General features: G+C 37.7%; 1 protein-coding gene across 1 annotated transcript in view; it reads left to right on the forward strand.

The window, feature by feature from the left end:
* Positions 1–20,711, forward strand: part of GPC5 (glypican 5) — a 1,411,748-nt gene that overhangs the window by 267,015 nt on the left and 1,124,022 nt on the right. Inside the window, exon 3 of the mRNA XM_045480577.1 lies at positions 13,462–14,156. Coding sequence (XP_045336533.1) covers positions 13,462–14,156 — 695 coding nt within the window. The remainder of the gene's footprint in view (positions 1–13,461; positions 14,157–20,711) is intronic.

Consider the following 20,711-nt stretch of genomic DNA (forward strand, 5'->3'; position numbering starts at 1 on the left):
GAGCTCTTTATAGATTTTGGATACTAGCCCTTTGTCCGATATGTCATTTGCAAATATCTTTTCCCATTCCTTCAGTTGCCTTTTAGTTTTGTTTATTGTTTCCTTTGCTGTGCAGAAGCATTTTTTTATTCATGAGGTCCCAATAGTTCATTTTTGTTTTTAATTCCCTTGCCTTTGGGGATGTTTCAAGTAAGAGATTGCTGCGACTGAGGTCAAAGAGGTCTTTTCCTGCTTTCTCCTCTAGGGTTTTGATGGTTTCATGTCTCACATTCAGGTCCTTTATCCATTTTGAGTTTGTTTTTGTGAATGGTGTGAGAAAGTGGTCTAGTTTCAACCTTCTGCATGTTGCTGTCCAGTTCTCCCAAAACCATTTGTTAAAGACACTGTCTTTTTTCCATTGGATATTCTTTCCTGCTTTGTCAAAGATTAGTTGGCCATACGTTTGTGGGTCTAGTTCTGGGATTTCTATTCTATTGCATTGGTCTATGTGTCTGTTTTTGTGCCAATACCATGCTGTCTTGATGATTACAGCTTTGTAGTAGAGGCTAAAGTCTGGGATTGTGATGCCTCCTGCTTTGGTCTTCTTCAAAATTACTTTGGCTATTTGGGGCCTTCTGTGGTTCCATATGAATTTTAGGATTGCTTGTTCTAGTTTCGAGAAGAATGCTGCTGCAATTTTGATTGGGATTGCATTGAATGTGTAGATAGCTTTGGGTAGTATTGACATTTTGACAATACTTATTCTTCCAACCCATGAGCATGGAATGTTTTTCCATTTCTTTATATCTTCTTCTATTTCCTTCATAAGCTTTCTATAGTTTTAAGTATACAGATCTTTTACATCTTTGGTTAGGTTTATTCCTAGGTATTTTATGCCTCTTGGTGCAATTGTGAATGGGATCAGTTTCTTTATTTGTCTTTCTGTTGCTTCATTATTAGTGCATAAGAATGCAACTGATTTCTGTACATTAATTTTGTATTCTGCGACTTTGCTGAATTCATGTATCAGTTCTAGCAGACTTTTGGTAGAGTCTGTCGGATTTTCCATGTATAATATCATGTCATCTGCAAAAAGTGAAAGCTTAACTTCATCTTTGCCAATTTTGATGCCTTTGATTTCCTTTTGTTGTCTGATTGCTGATGCTAGAACTTCCAACACTATGTTAAACAACAACGATAAGAGTGGACATCCCTGTCATGTTCCTGATCTCAGGGGGAAAGCTCTCAGTTTTTCCCCATTGAGGATGATATTAGCTGTGGGCTTTTCATAAATGGCTTTTATGATGTTTAAGTATGTTCCTTCTTTCCCGAGTTTCTCGAGGGTTTTTATTAGGAAAGGATGGTGAATTTTGTCAAATGCTTTTTCTGCATCGATTGACAGAATCATATGGTTCTTATCTTTTCTTTTATTAATGAGATGTATCACATTGATTGATTTGCAAATGTTGAACCAGCCCTGCATCCCAGGAATGAATCCCACTTGATCATGGTGAATAATTCTTTTTATATGCTGTTGAATTCAATTTGCTAGTATCTTATTGAGAATTTTTGCATCCATATTCATCAGGGATATTGGCATGTAGTTCTCTTTTTTTACTGGGTCTTTGTCTGGTTTAGGAATCAAAGTAATGCTGGCTTCATAGAATGAGTCTGGAAGTTTTCCTTCCCTTTCTATTTTTTGGAATAGCTTGAGAAAGATAGGTATTATTTCTGCTTTAAATGTCTGGTAGAATTTCCCTGGGAAGCCATCTGGTCCTGGACTCTTATTTGTTGGGAGATTTTTGATAACTGATTCAATTTCTTCGTTGGTTATGTGTTTGTTCAAGCTTTCTATTTCTTCCTGTTTGAGTTTTGGGAGCGTGTGGGTGTTTTGGAATTTGTCCATTGCTTCCAGGTTGTCCAGTTTGTTGGCATATAATTTTTCATAGTATTCCCTGATAATTGCTTGTATTTCTGAGGGATTGGTTGTAATAATTCCATTTTCATTCATGATTTTATCTATTTGGGTCCTCTCCCTTTTCTTTTTGAGAAGCCTGGCAAGAGGTTTGTCAATTTTGTTTATTTTTTCAAAAAACCAACTCTTGGTTTCATTGATCTGCTCTACAGTGTATTTAGGTTCTATTTTGTTTATTTCTGCTCTAATCTTTATTATTTCTCTTCTTCTGCTGGGTGTGGGGTGTCTTTGCTGTTCTGCTTCTATTTCCTTTAGGTGTGCTGTTAGATTTTGTATTTGGGATTTTTCTTGTTTCTTGAGATAGGCCTGGATTGCAATGTATTTTCCTCTCAGGACTGCCTTTGCTGCATCCCAAAGTCTTTGGATTGTTGTATTTTCATTTTCATTTGTTTCCATATATTTCTTAATTTCTTCTCTAGTTGCCTGGTTGACCCATTCATTCTTTAGTAGGATATTCTTTAACCTCCATGCTTTTAGAGGTTTTCTAGACTTTTTCCTGTGGTTGATTTCAAGCTTCCTAGCATTGTGGTCTGAAAGTATGCATGGTATCATCTCATTTCTTGTATACTTATGAAGGGCTGTTTTGTGACCCAGTATGTGATCTATCTTGGGGAATGTTCCATGTGCACTCGAGAAGAAAGTATATTCTGTTGCTTTGGGATGCAGAGTTCTAAATATATCTGTCAAGTCCATCTGATCCAATGTATCATTCAGGGCCCTTGTTTCTTTATTGATCTTGTGTCTAGATGATCTATCCATTGTTGTCAGTGGCATATTAAAGTCCTCTGCAATTACCACATTCTTATCAATAAGGTTGCTTATATTTGTGATTAATTGTTTTATCTATTTGGGGGCTTCCGTATTTGGCGCATAGACATTTATAATTGTTAGCTCTTCCTAATGGATAGACCCTATAATTATTATATAATGCCCTTCTTCATCTCTTGTTACAGCCTTTAATTTTAAGTCTAGTTTGTCTGATGTAAGTATGGCTACTCCAGCTTTCTTTTGACTTCCAGTAACATGATAGATAGTTCTCCATCCCCTCACTTTCAATGTGAAGGTGTCCTCAGGTGTAAAATGAGTCTCTTGTAGACAGCAAATAGATGGTTCTTATTTTTTTATCCATTCTGATACCCTATGTCTTTTGGTTGGACCATTTAGTCCATTTACATTTGGTGTTATTATAGAAAGATATGGGTTTAGAGTCATTGTGATGTCTGTAGGTTTCATGCTTGTAGTGATGTCTCACAGGATCCCCCTTAAGATCTCTTGTAGGGCTAGTTTAGTGGTGATGAATTCCTTCAGTTTTTGTTTGTTTTGGAAGACCTTTATCTCTTCACTAAATGACAGACTTGCTGGATAAAGGATTCTTAGCTGCATATTTTTTCTGTTCATCACGTAGATTTCCTGCCATTCCTTTCTGGCCTGACAAGTTTCAGTAGATAAATCCATCACTAGTCTTATTGGTCTCCCTTTATATGTTAGAGCATCTTTATCCCTCGCGCTTTCAGAATTTTCTCTTTATCCTTGTATTTTGCCAGTTTGACTATGATAATGTCATTCAGAAGATCGATTCAAGTTACGTCTAAAGGATTGGATTTCAATGCCTGTTCCCTTCCCCAGATCAGGGAAGTTCTCAGCTATGATTTCTTCAAGTACACCTTCAGCACCTTTCCCTCTCTCTTCCTCCTCTGGAATCCCAATTATGCGTATGTTATTATGTTTAATTGTGTCACTTAGTTCTCTAATTCTCCCCTCATACTCCTGGATTTTTTTATCTCTCTTTTTCTCAGCTTCCTCTTTTTCCATAATTTTATCTTCTAATTCACCTATTCTCTCCTCCGCCTCTTCAGTCCGAGCTGTGGTCACCTCCATTTTATTTTGCAGCTCATATATAGCATTTTTTAGCTCCTCCTGACTGTTTCTTAGTCCCTTGATCTCTGTAGTAATAGATTCTCTGCTATCCTCTATGCTTTTTTCAAGCCCAGTGATTGATTTTATGACTATTATTTTAAATTCATTTTCTGTTACATTGCTTAAATCGTTTTTGATCAGTTCGTTAGTTGTTGCTACTTCCTGGAGTTTCTTTTGAGGGGAATTCTTCCGTTTGATCATTTTGGATAGTCCCTGGAGTGGTGCGGAACTACAGGGCTCTTCCTCTGTGCTGTCTGGAGTAACTTGCATTGGTGGGCAGGGCCACAGTCAGACCTGATGTCTGCCCCCAGGCCACCACTGGGTCCACAGTCAGACTGTTGTGTACCTTATCTTCCCCTCTCCCAGGGGCAGGACTCACTGTGGAGTGGTGTGGCCTCTGTCTGGGCTACTTGCACACTGCCAGGCTTGTGGTGTTGCTTTGAAGGGATCTGGTGTATTAGCCGGGGTGATCCACAAGGTGCACAGGGGTGGGAGGGGCAGGCCTAGCTTGCTTTCCCTTCAGTGGTCTGTTTGGGGGGGGTGAGGGGGGTGTGGCACTGGGAGGGAGGCAGGCCCGTCGGTGGGATGGACCCACAGAAGCACAGCGTTGGGTGCTTGCGATGTGCAAGCAAGTTCCATGAGGGGAACTGGTTCCCTTTGGGACTTTGGCTGGGGGATGGGCGAGGGAGATGGCGCTGGTGAGCACCTTTGATCCCCACCAAGCTGAGCTGTGTCCTCTGGGGCTAAACAACTCTCCCTCTTGTTGTCCTCTTGCCCTCCCACTCTCCGAGCAGAGCTGTTGACTTATAACATTCCAAATGTTAAGTCCTGCTGGCTATGAGAACACACTCTGTCCAGCCCCTCAGCTTTGCAAGCCAGACTCAGGGGCTCTGCCTTGCTGGGTGGGCTGGCTGCCCCTCCACTGCCCCAGCTCCCTCCCGCCAGTCCGTGTAGTGCGCACTACCTCTCCACCCTTCCTACCCTCTTCCATAGGCCTCTCGTCTACGCTTGGCTCTGGAGAGTCCGTTCTGCTAGTCTTCTGGCAGTTTTCTGGGTTATTTAGGCAGATGTGGGGAGAGTCTAAGTGGTCAGCAGGACACGGTGAACCCAGTGTCCTCCTACGCAGCCATCTTGCTCTAAGCAATCTCCCATATGTATCCTTTTTTTTTTTTTTTTAATTTTTTTTTTTCAACGTTTATTTATTTTTGGGACAGACAGAGACAGAGCATGAACGGGGGAGGGGCAGAGAGAGAGGGAGACACAGAATCGGAAACGGGCTCCAGGCTCTGAGCCATCAGCCCAGAGCCTGACGCAGGGCTCGAACTCACAGACCGCGAGATCGTGACCTGGCTGAAGTCGGACGCTTAACCGACTGCGCCACCCAGGCGCCCCACCCATATGTATCCTTAAAAGAGGGAGACAGAGAGAGATTTTCCACACACATACAAAAGACAGTGTGACTACGAGGCAGAGATTGATTGTATTACACACCCACAAGCCAAAAAATTAGAGGAGCCATAAGAAGCTGGAAGAGGGAAGGAATAGATTCTCTCCTAGAGCTTTTGGAGGGAGCTCAGCCTGCCCTGTCATCGTTTCAGCCTGATGGTTCTGATTTTGGCATCTGGCACAGTGAGAGAATAGATTTCAACTGTTTCAAACCACTGACTTTGTGGTGATTTGCTTCAACAGTAATACGAAACTACTACAAGCATCTTCTGTGGTTGGGGGAAGTGTGCTCCTTGATCCACATTGTTGCTCCCTTCTCCTCAAGAAAAGCCCCTTGGACATGCCTGCCAGAAGACTCACTACACACTAGTATTCCAGACTGTCATTCATGAAACTTTTGGTTATCTTCCCTTATCAACTCAAGATTTTATTACCTGGTACACTCACTTTCTCTTCACTTCTCTTGTTATCATCCTTGGCAAGTTTAACATCCACTGTCTAGCCAGTGTTCTTGTATCCACATGTGCCCTACTTAGATTCTTTTGCTTATTCAAAGAATTACCTCCAACAATTCCTATCCCCCTGCTCAGTCATTGAAATATTTATTTGTTGATCAAATGGCTCCTGTCAGCATATGAACATCCAGTAAATTCTCCCTCCTCATAAAACAAATAGCTTTGACCTCTTGTTTCTGTCCTGTGCCTGCCTTGGTTCTCTACTTCCATTATAGCAAGCATTTTCAAGACAGTTATCTATATATTGCCTCAATTCCTTTTCTCCTTTTTGCTCTCCTTCTGCTGAGGCAGCTCTTGTCAAGGTCAGTAAGAGCCTCTCTCTCGTTAGTTCCCATGGTCAGTTGTTATTCATCATCTCTGTTGATCTCTTAATAGCATTTGACATGATAGATTAATTCCTTCTACTTGAATCATTTTCTTCTCTTGGTTTCTGGCACACTCCACTTTTCTGATTTTCCTTTTATTTCACTGTTTTTTTTTTTTTAATTCTTATTCTTCTTGCTGGCTCCTCTTACTTTCCTGCATCTCTGCACTCTTTTCCTATCTTTTTGCCTTAGTTTATTTCATCCAGTACCATGGTTTTATTCCCCATGCCCAACAATCTCCAGTCTATATCACCAAGCTCAACTTTACTCCTAAGACAGAAATTAGTTTATCTAACTCTATACTGATACAACTTTATTTGGACTTCTAATTGGCATTTGAATCTTAACGTGTCCAAAATGAAACTTTTAATTTCCAGCTCCCACCACACACAAATATGGTGCCTCCATAGACTTGCCTATCTCAGTAAATGGCACCTGTGTGGATTCAGCAGCTGAAGCTGAGGCATCAGAGGTATCAGCGATCCTACATTTACCCATTTTCTCTGCACCTCCCTCCATACAACAGCAAGACCCTTTGGATATAATTTAATACATCTGGCCAGTGTGATCACTTTTTGTAAATTATTCCACTACCATCACAGCCCAGTCCACTAATGTCTACCATAGCTTATTAACTGGACTCCCTGTTTTCTCTCTTGTCCTTGTCCCAACAGTCCATCTCCACACAGCAGCCACTGTGATCCTTTAATATACAAACCACATCATGCTCTTCATGTTTTATATTCCCCAGTAGTTTCTCATTCCACAATAAAATCCAAATCCCTTACCATGGTCTGTGAGGCTGTTCTGATTTCTCTGACCTTTCATCCCTTCTCTCACTCACTGGTCTACAATCACATTGACTTTCCTCCTTTTTGCCAGTCAACAAGCTTCTTCACACCTCAGGTCCTTGCATTCTAGTTCCTGTGAACCTGCTAACCACACCCCATCTGCTCATGGCTGGTTTATTTACATCACTGAGGTGTCTACTCAAATGTTCCTCATTGGAGGCTTTCCTACTCACCTTCTCTCAAATGGTCAATCCAGAGAAAATGAATTTGCCCAAAGCAATTTACTAAAACATTTTTTTAATGTGCCAAATAACCGAGTATTACAGTTTTATACAACAATCCTATATTTGTAGACTATGTTTCTGGGTTTGTTTTAAAGATTATTAGATTTGACTTAAAGTCTTCATCCTATAACAACTTATTAAACAATCTACAGTGAGTTGTTTGACATTGATTTTAACTGTTATGTAAGTGTTTAATTGAGCTTCAATTCTTGCTAAAATCATAAATTGATTTCCAAACATAAATGATTTTAAAATGATACTAGTAATAAATGTGAAGCACCATGATAACCGAATTAGTGGGGAGGGAAATGAGGGAGAAAAGTTGAGAAAGCATTTTTCCATGCAGTGCTTGTCTGAGGAGACCAGATTAATTACTGATATGTTAATTTTTGGTGATACAGATCAATTTTCTATTTACTATTTATTTGTATAGCTGACTAATTTCTGAAGAATGATATTATAAATCATACCACATAACATTTAAAAATGTCGTTAAATTAATATTGTAGAAAGCTTTTATTACACATTTTATTTTATGGAAAAGTGGAGGAAATATGCAAATATCAAAGGGATTAATTCAGTATAAACAATTCCAGACTGGAGAAATTGGTAAGACCATATTAAAATTATTGGAAGGCATTTTGTTAAAAAAAAAAAAAAGGCAAAAGGAGTTACAGTTCATTGTAATGTGTATGTGATAAAAACTGGTTGAGAAATTGCTCTTAAAATGATCACTACCTATCTACTCATATACCTACAATTCATTTCAGAGGAAAAGATAGTTTTTGGCACAGACTACCTCTGAAGTTTCAGGGTAGTAAGGAATTATCTATGATAGTAACAAAATTTGTGACTTGAGAACTGTAATGCACAAATATGTAAATTTGCTCTGAAAATTTCTCTTCGACCCAGGTACATATTGTAAAATCGTCTGATTATCCACAGTTGATATGATTTAATCTTTCTTCATCTATTTCATTGCTATGTTTGAGAATATCTGGGGTCTTAAATTGTAATAGACACTTCAGACTTTGTATCTTAAAATGTTCATGTATCAAAAATAAAATAATAAAAATATGAAAAGGGTCATAAAATGTCTGTTCATGTCATGCAGGGGAGGTTAGTATAACAGTAATTTCGCGATCATTACATTTTGAAATCCTCTTTATCATTAAAGCAATAAAAGCCCTATAAATATTGTTTCTTCCATTGTAAAAATCTACCTGCATATAAGTCTTCACTGATTTAGCAATTTGTCAAGTTTAATTTTAAATCGATATCACCTTGTTTTATCTCCACTAGTTGCATTTAAGTTTAAACCCTTGGTTTAAGTGTCAGTAATCATTTGTATGTACTATAAAATGTCTCTAAAGGGTATGTGGGCTGAAGAAAGTTGATGTAAGTTTCTTCTCATAGGTGTTTTGTTATTAAATTTTCATAGAATGTTAATGTTGAAAATTGAAGTGGATTCACATAAACTTCATGTATTCCAACTTCGCTTTCTACTTAATGAGATGATGCATAAATTAATTCTCTCATAAAGCCGGGAGAAATTACATTTTTTATTCAATCGCTAATTAGATTGCATTTTCTTATTGAACCTACCACACTTAGGCATGGAAAGGAAAGCTGGAAGTTTTATGCCTTGGTAGACTTGATGTGATACCACTGAGAGGAAGAGCTTATTGAAATTCTCAATGAAAAACAACAAAAAGATTTTTTTTTTCTAGTCTGTTTCCTAAATTCCTTAAGGAAGTCCTAGCAAATGTTTAATTATTTTCAACATGTGTTATAATTTTTGGCATATCAAAAGAAAACTGTTATTTGTATAGCTTAGGTGAGTGCTATGTTTTACTTATTAAAACTTTGTAATGAAAGAACTGTATAGTTTCTCTTTAATAATGAAGTAGAGATGATGAATTCTTTAATAATGAAGTAGAGATGATGAATAATATATACAAATCCCTTGGATTTGTAAACACCGATTTTATATGTGGATTATTATTTTGCAGAACCACAATATTTGGGTTATTTGACAATTCTTTTGACAAGTTTAAATTCTTGTTAAAATCATAATACCGATTCCATAAAATGGAAACACTCAACTCTATGACAAACACAGTAAGACAACAAAGTGATGGGTTTGTAAATTCAGAGTTAATACAAACAACTAATTTTCATAAATTCAACTTCTGATTTTACCAACTTTTTAAAAAAAGATTAACACAGTCATCAAGTGGATTGGCTTCTAGATTATTCAGTTTCTGATATAATTGTTTATATATTAACATTTTATATTAGGATAAAAAACTCACAAAAGTATGTTTATCCCTAATTCAAATGTATACAGAACAATTGTTTACATTTTCATCATTGATTGGATTTAAAAAATATTTAGGATCACAAATGTATACATTGAAAAATACTAACATATGGGGACACCTGGGTGGCTCAGTCAGTTAAGCATCAAACTCTTGATCTTGGCTCGGATCACGGTCTCATGGTTCTTCGGATAGAGCCGTGCTTTGGGCTCTGCACTGCCAGTGCAGGGTCTCTTTGGGGTTTTCTCTTTCTCGGTCTCTCTGCCCACCCCCCCACCCCCCGCTGGCTCTCTCTTTCTCAAAATAAATAAACAAACTTAAAAAAAATACTAACACATGTTTAAGGTTCAGCTAACTGGAATGTGTCAATATGAGATTTAACACAGATTGAAAGTAAAATCTTTAATCGTGATGAGTTAGTAGCATACCAAAAAAATATTACAGGGGCGCCTGGGTGGCTCAGTCGGCTGAGCGTCAGACTTTGGCTCAGGTCATGATCTCACAGTCTGTGAGCTTGAGCCCCGCATCAGGCTCTGTGCTGACAGCTCAGAGCCTGGAGCCTGCCTCAGATTCTGTGTCTCCCTCTCTCTCTGCCCCTTCCCTGCTCATGCTCTCTCTCTGTCTCAAAAATAAATAAAACATTTAAAAAATATTACAGAATAAGTTCATTTAAAAAAGCTATTTTGTGTTTAGATATTCAGGAAATAATCAGAATGTTGATATTTGAGCACATGTCTTCTCTTATTCAAGGATTAGCAAAAACAATACGTAGTTATGAAAACTAAAATTTTAATTTTTACAACATAAAGTTTTAAAATGTTACCATGATAGGGTTCCTAACATTTTAATACATTCCATTATATTTTGTTTTAAAAATCTAGATCAGGGGTGCCTGGTTGGCTCAGTCAATTAAACCTCTGACTTTGGCTCAGGTCATGATCTCATGATTCATGAGCTCGAGCCCCACATTGGGCTCTGTGCTGTCAGGTCAGAGTCTGGAGCCTGCTTTGGATTCTGTGTCTCCCTCTCTCTCTGCCTGTCCCCCACTCGCAGTCTGTCTGTCTCTCTCTCAAGAATAAAGAAACATTAAAAAAATTACAAAAAATTAAAAAAAATAAAAATCTAGATCAGAGAAAAACTATTCTGAAATAAAATAAAAAAAGAAAATGTAAATATTAAATATATTATTTTTAATATTGTTTTCACAGAATAAATTAATTTGCAAAACCTATTTGTTATAGCAGTTGAAAAGACAAATTTCATATACCCCTGAATCATAGTAAGTTATAGATTACTGGGGCTCAAATTTTTAAAGAAACCTTTTATTTTTTACTTTAAAAAATTGTGTGTTTGTACACCACTTAGAGTTGGCAGAAATCAGATGGAACATTTGTATTTCCTGGGGTAGCTTTCAACCTTTATTGCACTGAGAATTGTGTGGCAAGTATCAGTTGCACAAACAGGTCTATAGCATGCACCTTAGAAAAACTGGCGGAAAGTAAGTAATCGTGCCTGTGGTTTTGGTCTCTTTAAATTTACACTTATCTTTAAAAAAATGGCAAACATTGCTATTTAACCATTACTGGCAAATAAACTCATTTTCAATCTACCTCATAATTTTTGGCCACACATAATTTGCTGAGAGATGTGAGCCTATATTATTGAGAAAAATATAAGCTTAGCAGTTTTATTTTATTTCAGCCACAGGTTTAACTCACTTTCCACATGCACTCTTGAGGGTCTGTGAAAGCAGAGTGCAGTGGCTGACGTCGCAGCTGTGGGGTGAGACTGTTTCGATGGAATGCTTGCTGAACCACTCTATCAAAGCAGAGCAAACATTTTATAGATTATCTGTGAGGGCAGTTTTTCCAAAACTGGTTTGGTTGACAGAATCATGGGGGCTGCTTGTTAAAGGGAGATTCCCAAACCCAAACAGACCTACTGGGTTGTAAACCCTAGTGCAGAGACATGGCAATCTGTATTTTCCTCACCCAGCCTAGGTGATCAGGTGATCTCACTTGGTAAAACAGCTAATCTCACTTGAAGCCTTCAATTGCTCATACTTTTGTTGAATACATAGTATGCAGCCTACATTCTAGAGAGCACCGGGGATGCCATGGTAACACAGGAGACCTTCTCCTTCACAGACTAAAGTCTGTAATCCTCTGTGTTGCAACAGAGTGACAGCCACCTTTAAAAACTTCTGCCTTTCATGGTAGGGCACATGCTGTTTTATTTTAATTCAGGCTGCTGTCACAGAATACCATAGACTGGGTGCCTTATAAACAACAAACATTTATTTCTCGTAGTTTTGGAGACTAGGAAGTCCCAGATCATAGTGCTGGCAGATTCATTGTCTGGTGAGAACCTACTTCCTGGTTCATGGATGGTCATCTTCTGTGTCCTCACATAGCAGAAGGAGCAAAGGAGCTCTCTGGAGTCTCTTTTATAGAGGCACCAATCCCATTCATGAGGGCTTCACGATTCATGAACCTAATCACCTCCTGAAAGCCTCACTTCCAAATGTCATCCACGTTGGAGATTAGATTTCAACATATTAATTTGGGGGAGGGGTGAACAAACATTCAGTCCATAGCAGGCATCTTGATATATCCCACTAAAGTTTGAGACCCAACATTAATTGGTCTCAGAACAGAATCAGAATACATGGGGCTGTATTTTACCTCTTGGTGCTTTTCGTAAAGGTGTTTGGTTTGGTTTGTTGTTGTTTATTTGTTTTTAGGAAACGATGGCATATTCATGACACAGTTCCACTTCATTAGTGGCTCTCACTGCACTTCTGCTTTTTATTATTTCATTTTTATTCTACTGTCGTTCCATCTCCTTTTATAATATATTCAATGGTCTGATTACTGAATCATTGTGTGGTCTTTTACAACCTAATTAAAAATAAAGATGAGATTGGGGTTATGGGAGATAATTTTATTGATGTATTTTACAATTAATTATGTATTGATAACAGTCCAGCATCATTATTTATTATAATTAGGCTAATTATAAAATGTAATTACTAGAATAGCCAAGGTGTTCAACTGCTGCCTAAAGCTATCATTTTGAAATATAACTCTTGCTTACCGATTACTACAACCTTCCTTAATTTGTGGATAAATTATTCTCTATTTCTGTGGAGAAATTGATTTGGGAGCATCAGTTACTTAAGTGAGAAAATAAAATGTCCCACAGTTAAGTCTTTGGAGATCAGATGATGAGAACAACAAAACAGTGTTCAGAAGATGGTCACACGATTATTTTTGTCAACTAATAGAACTCATGACTCGCCTACTACTTAACAAGGTTTGCCAGTTAGGGCATTGTTTAATCATGAAATATTTTGCTTTCTTTTTCATTTGAACCTGGTAGGAATTCTAATGCAGTAACTAGTGTATAATCTACTAGCTTTCATTCTGGAAAAAAAAAAATTGAAAAAGCGTAAAAGTACAGTAGGTGGTGAATCAAGCATCTACCGTCAGTCTTTTATAAACAATGAACCCATGGTTGGAAATAATCTTCTCATCGACGCTTTTCTTCTGCCATTGGTGGGTGGTGGATGACCATGAAATAAAGTAAGTGGGAAATCACCATATCGTCACTTCTTTTTGGTTTCAACACTTTTTGATTTCTATACATTTGACTTTAGGAAATACATCTCATAAAACTTGCATGGTGTGTGTGATGCCCACTGTTGACCAACCTTTATCCTTGGAGCACTAAATTGGGTTCAGTAGGCTGAGGATTTTCCCATTTGGGTCCTTAAGTTGGTTAGGATGCTACTGTCTGGAGCAGACGGATGGACAGTTTCAGCGTGGATACTAAGCCTTTCCATGTTTTACCTCTGCTCTTGTTACAGAAACCCTCGAAAATCTCATCAGACAAGCAGAGAATTACACCAGTATCTTCTTCTGCAACAGCTACAGAAATATGGCCTTAGAGGCTACAGCTTCAGTTCAGGAGTTCTTCACTGATGTGGGGCTCTATTTGTTTGGCGCAGATGTTCATCCTGAAGAATTTGTAAACAGATTCTTTGACGGTCTTTTCCCTCTGGTCTACAATCACCTCATTAGCCCTGGTGTGACGGACAGTTCCCTGGAATACTCAGAATGCATCCGGATGGCTCGCCGGGATGTTAGTCCCTTTGGTAATATTCCCCAAAGAGTGATGGGGCAGATGGGGAGATCGCTGCTGCCTAGCCGCACATTTCTGCAGGCACTGAATCTGGGCATTGAAGTCATCAATACCACAGACCATTTACACTTCTCCAGAGAGTGCAGCAGAGCCGTCCTGAGGATGCAGTACTGCCCTCACTGCCAGGGCCTGACTCTCAGCAAGCCTTGCATGGGGTACTGCCTCAACGTCATGAGAGGCTGCTTGGCACACATGGCAGAGCTGAATCCACACTGGCATGCCTACATCCGGTCATTGGGAGAGCTGTCGGATGCCATGCATGGAACATACGACATTGAACATGTGCTCCTGAACTTCCACTTGCTTGTTAATGATGCCGTGATGCAGGCTCACCTGGATGCACAAAAGTTATCGGAGCAGGTAAGCAGCCACTCCACACTCCCTGACTGATTTCTTAGAACTCGAGGGTTGGCCACATACATAAAATTAAGTGACTATAAGCACATTATTATGTACTTTAAAATTATGGCAACTTGGGGTGCCTGGGTGGCTCAGTCAGTGAGCGTCTGACTTTGGCTCAGGTCATGATCTCACAGCTTGTGAGTTCGAGCCCCATGTCAAGCTCTGTGCTGACAGCTCGGAGCCTGGAGCCTGCTTTGGATTCTGTGCCTCCCTCTCTCTCTGCCCCAACCCATTCACATTCTGTCTCTGTCTCTCTCAAAAATAAACATTATTTTTTTTTAATTATGGCAACTTAATGAGTTAATACATTAGTTAGTAGGAAATTGTGTGGGCTTCCATATTTGATTCAAGATTTATTTTTTATTGGGGCACCTGGGTGGCTCAGTTGATTGTTAAACTCTTCATTTCAGCTCAGGTCATGATCTCCAGTTCATGGTATCAAGCCTTGCACTGGGCTCTGTGCTGACAGTACAGAGCCTGCTTGGGATTCTCTCTCTCCCTCTCTCTCTCTGCCCCTCCTCTTTTGTTCTTTCTTTCTCTCTCTCTCTCTCTCTCAAAAAAAATATATTTTTTATATCTTACAGTAAAATATTGGTTAGCTACTTTCCCCTTTCTCTCTAAGTAGAAGCCTTCTCATAGGATTAGTTCAGTGAGGTAGAGAGGACTCAGGTTTAAAATGGGGACCCACATGGATTTGAATCTGCATTCTGCCAGTAATTCTCAGATGCCTTAGACTCTTTGAGCCTGTTTCCTCATTGATAAAAAGAGAATAGTAGCACATAACTTTTAGAGCATTCTTTTTTGGGAAGATAGGCAATATGTATGCAAACTACCTAGAATGGTGCCTTTTACTAAAAAAAAATGGGTAGTTATTGTTAGCATTTCAAAGGTTTTCAACACTAAAATAGACATGCCAATTATATTTTCATTAAATGAAAACTTGACAGCTTAACGTTCAGAAGTGTTTCTTCAGAAACTCTTCAGAATCTGTCACAGTGATGGTGTAATGATTTTTGAAAATGTGGTATATGCAACATCATGGTGTTTTATTCCAAGAAGATTTTAGGAAGTTTTTGAAATAAAATCATCAAGTAAAAAGGACACAAGAGTTTTCTATTTTTCCCACCTTCTGTAGAGCCATTTTCTTACATATTCACAGGCTCCTTAGTAACATTCTCATATCCCATACAGTGAAGTAGGACATGTTGCTGATGTTTATCCTAAATCATTTCTCCTGAAACAAAATTATACTCCTCGGTGCTGAAAGAAGACCTCTCCCCATTGTGGCACTAATTTATCAAGTTAATAAACATCCTAATCATTAGCATTGGAAGTTGGTTTTCTTAATCAATTTCTGATAGACATTGTATCTGAAAATCTTTGTGCCCAATCACCTCCTCCCCCTTTCTTCTTAACTTTGTGCCCAATCACGTAACTCCCCCTTTCTTTGCAGGGCCTGTGTGAGCCTGTAAGGTCCCCTTTTGCAGATTAGACATGGTGCCCTCTTTAGGTGGATGCCACACCATTGTGTGGCTTGGCGGGTAGAAAGTGAGCTGGACTTCAACTCCTGCTTCCTGATTTATTCAGCTGGATGTTTTTAAATTTTTTTTTTAACGTTTATTTATTTTTGAGACAGAGACAGAGCATGAACGGGGGAGGGTCAGAGAGAGAGGGAGACACAGAATCTGAAACAGGCTCCAGGCTCTGAGCGGTCAGCACAGAGCCCGACACGGGGCTCGAACTCACGGACTGTGAGATCGTGACCTGAGCCAAAGTCGGCCGCTTAACCGACTGAGCCACCCAGGCGCCCCCAGCTGGATGTTTTTATATAGTAAACAAGGTTCCCAACCATATGCACTGGTCCAGATCTTTCTTCAATCTGTCCCTTTCTGGAGATCAGATAAGTATTAGAACTTTTGGAAGGGATATAATAAACCAACTCAAAGTGAGACTTCTAAGGTTTCAAGTATTTCATAATTGTGGGAAATAAACCTTTAGATCCAGGAAGCAAATATTAGTATTATGATATTGAGTATCTCCAGAAGGGAAAACAGGCACAAGAGCTCTGAAATCAAGTCCAGATTTGATATTAATTTGAGAGCATGCCATGTAATCTCAAAGGGCCAGAGTTTTCTAATATACATAAGTAATTAGGTTTCTAAGATTCCTTTTACTATCTGTTTTGAAAACTGGAGGGCCTTTCTGTATCCTTAAAATCTATCACTTAGAAAATTGTCTATTTTTCCTATTTCAAACACTAAACTAACACAGGCTCATACTTCGATAAACCTGTTTTTAAGTCCTGACTTTGCTATTCACTGGTCATGTGGCCTGGGACAGCTACTAAAACCCTTTGATTCTGTTTTGTCCTGTGTGGAGAAGGTAGAAATGGTTCAAGTGGGAAAATGTCGGTAAGGCTCTGACATTGGTAGACACCAGTACCCGAAATGCTTGCTTTATTTCTTTGCTTATTCTAAGTCCAGCCTTGAGCCAACCTCGGGGAAGCAGGTTACTTTAGAATCTCAAAGAGTGAGAATCATCACTGTACTTGTGTTTTATAAAGAAGTTTTAAACAAAACTTTTGTCATATGAAACTCTGTGGTGAATTTATAAAGAACATTCTTTTCTTTTAGGCAAATCATTTGATTTGATATAATCAGTAGTCTTAGGACTATCTTGAGAAACATCAATCATTACTAATAAGTTGTTAGATCCTTTTCTAAATAAAACAACTGAGATTCTCTTTTTTAACTTATGGCAACAGAAAAAGGAGATACTACTGACTTTAAATTCCTTGAAAATTGACTCATTAATATTTATTTCTGCCAACTTCAAAGTGATTTATAAGCTGTTTATCAAGCTTCGATAACCAGTTCACACATCAATGAATTTAACAAATTCAAAATAAATTACTGGAGAGCCAGCAAATAATGACTTTCTCACATTCCCAAAGCAACCTCTGAGATCTAGGACTTCCAAGTCTAGTCCTCAATAAATACATATTTTCACTTTAAGAAATCCATAGAGGTATCAGCTGTATCATATTTCTGTTGGATGAATTTCAACTGGAAAAAAAATGTTACCAGTTTCCTGAGGAAAATCATGAGTCTCTCCTGTTTAATAAGCCGTTAGGGAAACAAAATTTAATTTACAATAGGGTATTTTCATTTTATAATTATTCTGGGGATTAAGACAATACTTAATTTAATAAAGCATTAACAGAGAGCCAGCAAAGTGTAGATATTAAACGCGCTGGCTCTACTGTCAGACTGGATTTCACAGGTGCTCTGCCACTTACTGGCTATGAGTTTGGGCATTTGATTATTTAATCTCTCCTTTCCTTAGTCTCCTCTGTGGTGAAATGGGGCAATAATACCTACCTCATAGAGTTCTCACCATAAAATGAGCTTTCACACTTCGATTAGTGTCTTATACATGTTAAATGTTTAAATCCTACTAATTCTTATCACTACTATAATCACTACTAATTATTTATCACAATAAATAATTATTATTTATGAATGCTTTGTTGATTTCTGTGGTGTTTTAAATGCTCCTAAAGCAAACATACCTTTCCTAATGTGGAATAGAGTTGAAAAAAATATTATAAATTGTCATTTAATGTAAGCAAATAATTGTAAAGATTTTCCTTGAATGAGGAAAAAAACTGGAATTTTCATAAAACTTTATACAACACTATAATGTGCTCTTAATATTAATTGATGTTAATTAATAATATATAAAAATCATTTCATAATCATTCCTAATGTTTAGAAATCATTTAGTGATCAAATGGTTTCTTATGAGGAAATCATTTGTTTATTTTATAAAATAACACTTTATTTTTTGCTATTAATTACACATAGCATATTATTTATTAATATAATTTAATATTTTAACTTATTAAAAGAACCCAGAACCTATGTTAATTTCAGTGGCTCAACATCTTCTAAGTGGAGCAAATATTACTAAGAAACTCAACTGCACATTGATTCTATACAATTTTAGAAACGAAATGGTTTTTTTTTTTAACTTTATTGACATATAAATGACAAAATCACATTTTTATTTAAATATTTGATAGAATTCATCAGTGAAAACATTTAGTCCTGGGCTTTTTGTTTTTCTTTCTTAATTTTTAAATTACCGATTCAGTCTCCTTACTTAATACTGGTCTGTTCAGATTTTCTATTTTTTTCATAATTTTGTTTTGATAGGTTCTATGTTTCTAGGAATTTACCTGTTTATTTTAGGTTATCCTGTTTGTTTGCATATAATTGTTCATAGCCGTCTCTATGACCCTTAGTATTTCTATGGTGTCAGTTGTAATGTGTCCTCTTTGACTTATAATTTTATTTATTTGAGTCTGTATTTTTTTCTTTGTCTAGCTAAAGATTTGTACATTTTTTTTTATCTTTTCCAAAGTCAGCTCTTAACATCATTGATATTTTCTATTGTTTGCTTGGTTTCCATTTCATTTATTTCTGCTTTGATCTTTGTTATTTCTCCTGGTAACTTTCGGCTTAGTTTATTCTCTTTTCCCTCTAGTTTCTTGAGGTGTAAAATGAGGTTGTTTATTTATGACTCCCCCTCCCACCCCACTGCCCTTAATATAGGTACTTATCACTATAAACTTACTAGCTAGCACTGCTTTTGTTGGATCTCATAAATTTTGGTATGCTTTGTTTTCACAGTTGGGAGTTGGGGTTTCTCTCTGGATTGTATGGCGCCTTGCTGAAAGTGGGATTTATGATAAGTGTGTGTCTCAGCCTTTCCTTTTTCAGTGTAGGTATTTTCTCATTCACCCAATGTGCTCAGCTAGTTTCTGGATTTCTTTCAGAGGAAATTTCTCTATGGGTAGTTGTACATTTGGTGCATCTGCGGGAGAAGGGGATTCAAGAGCCTCCTACGTTGCCATCTTAGGAATTACTACCACAAAAAGCTTTTTTTTTTTTTTTTTTAAAGTCTGTAAGGGTTTAGAAACATAATTTCCAACAGTAAAAGTCCTAATTTGTATTTTTAAATAGATAATCAGTTTTTCACATCTCTTACCTATGCACTATTAGTAGAGATTCAGCTGGTTGCATTCAAATTACTTTAGAATAGCTATTCAATTCAATTTTAATACCTATCAAAATTGAGTTTAAGGTGAATTGTACACACTAGTGCACTCTAATTAAAGTATGTTATTGAGATAACTAATACCTCATCACTTCCTCTATACACATTCACATTTATCTGCATCTGTAGAATTAAAGCATAATAAATTAATCATATGTTTTTAGGTATCTCAATGATATTCTTTCACATGAATTGAAAGGCAAATTAAAATAGTAGCCTGCATTATTTCTGGTAAGGCACTAATTTTGTTCTTTTTTATACAGTTTCCTAAAAATCACTGTTATATGATTTTGTATAATAGAGATTATAAGGCAAGTAGGGTTGAGGCAACACATTACTCTCTCAAGGCTGCATCCTTGATATGGTTCCTAGTGTGGGGATAATGGAGAAAATGTACATTCCAAGGACAGGGGAGAGGGTTAGGATGCTCCAAATGTCTGGGTCCAGCTCACATGTCAGCCTACAGTCATGTCCTCTCAATGACCACCTCCAACGTTCCCCAAGATGGTGTTATCTCTGAGGCAAACTTTTTTTTTTTTTTATGAGCTTTCATTCATGTGTATTTTTGCATTTGACTGCCACAGAATAAAAGGCTGTGACTCAAGGTTATAAATCAACCACCTATGGACACATTTTATGGGTAGTCATTGAAAGTACGTCCATAATATATTTAAAGATACCATTTTAACCTTTGCCTAATTTTTATTTAACTTATGTAGAGAGATAGTGTTTAACTTGGGATTAGTATGTTATTCAAATGGACTCATTCTTCTGAGAAGTAAAACCGAAGTTCCACATGAGAAAATGGAAAGGTGTAAGAATTAAATTAGTAATAATTGAAGGGGAAAGATACAAGTTTCTAGGGTAAAAGACATCTCAGAAAAAATCCAATCATAGTGGGCCAACCGGAAGTAGAAAAACCTATAAGCTAATAAAGAAGGAAAGGAAGATTTCATGAGATCACGAGAGGCTATCCAATCCAAGTCATCATCGTATGCAAAGATCACTTCAGAACGTTTTACCTGCTTAATTCTGCACGCTAGGTAGTGATAGGGAGGTTGCTGTGACAGAATGGTGGCAGTAGTATGTAGCCGTAATTAGTGGGTTCTCCTCCCAGTACTAGGCCCACTGAGTTCTTTTTAGATGTGGAAAGAGGCAAACATTTTTTGGCCAGAGAGGTAAGCCAAAGATTCTATTGTCCGGTGATTTTCTACTCAAATACATGCTATAGTATATAGAGATAGTTCTATAACATGGTTGGCCTCTGCTGGTAAGAATTTTCTTCACATGCTTGATTAGATCTGAATCCTTTATCTTTTGGAGATTTGCCCCCTGCACTTGTGGATCATGGGGGGAGGGGAGGTCCAGTTCGGCCCTTTGATAATGTCTCTG

The sequence above is a fragment of the Leopardus geoffroyi genome, chromosome A1, assembly GCF_018350155.1.
Source record: "Leopardus geoffroyi isolate Oge1 chromosome A1, O.geoffroyi_Oge1_pat1.0, whole genome shotgun sequence".
Classification (NCBI taxonomy): domain Eukaryota; kingdom Metazoa; phylum Chordata; class Mammalia; order Carnivora; family Felidae; genus Leopardus; species Leopardus geoffroyi.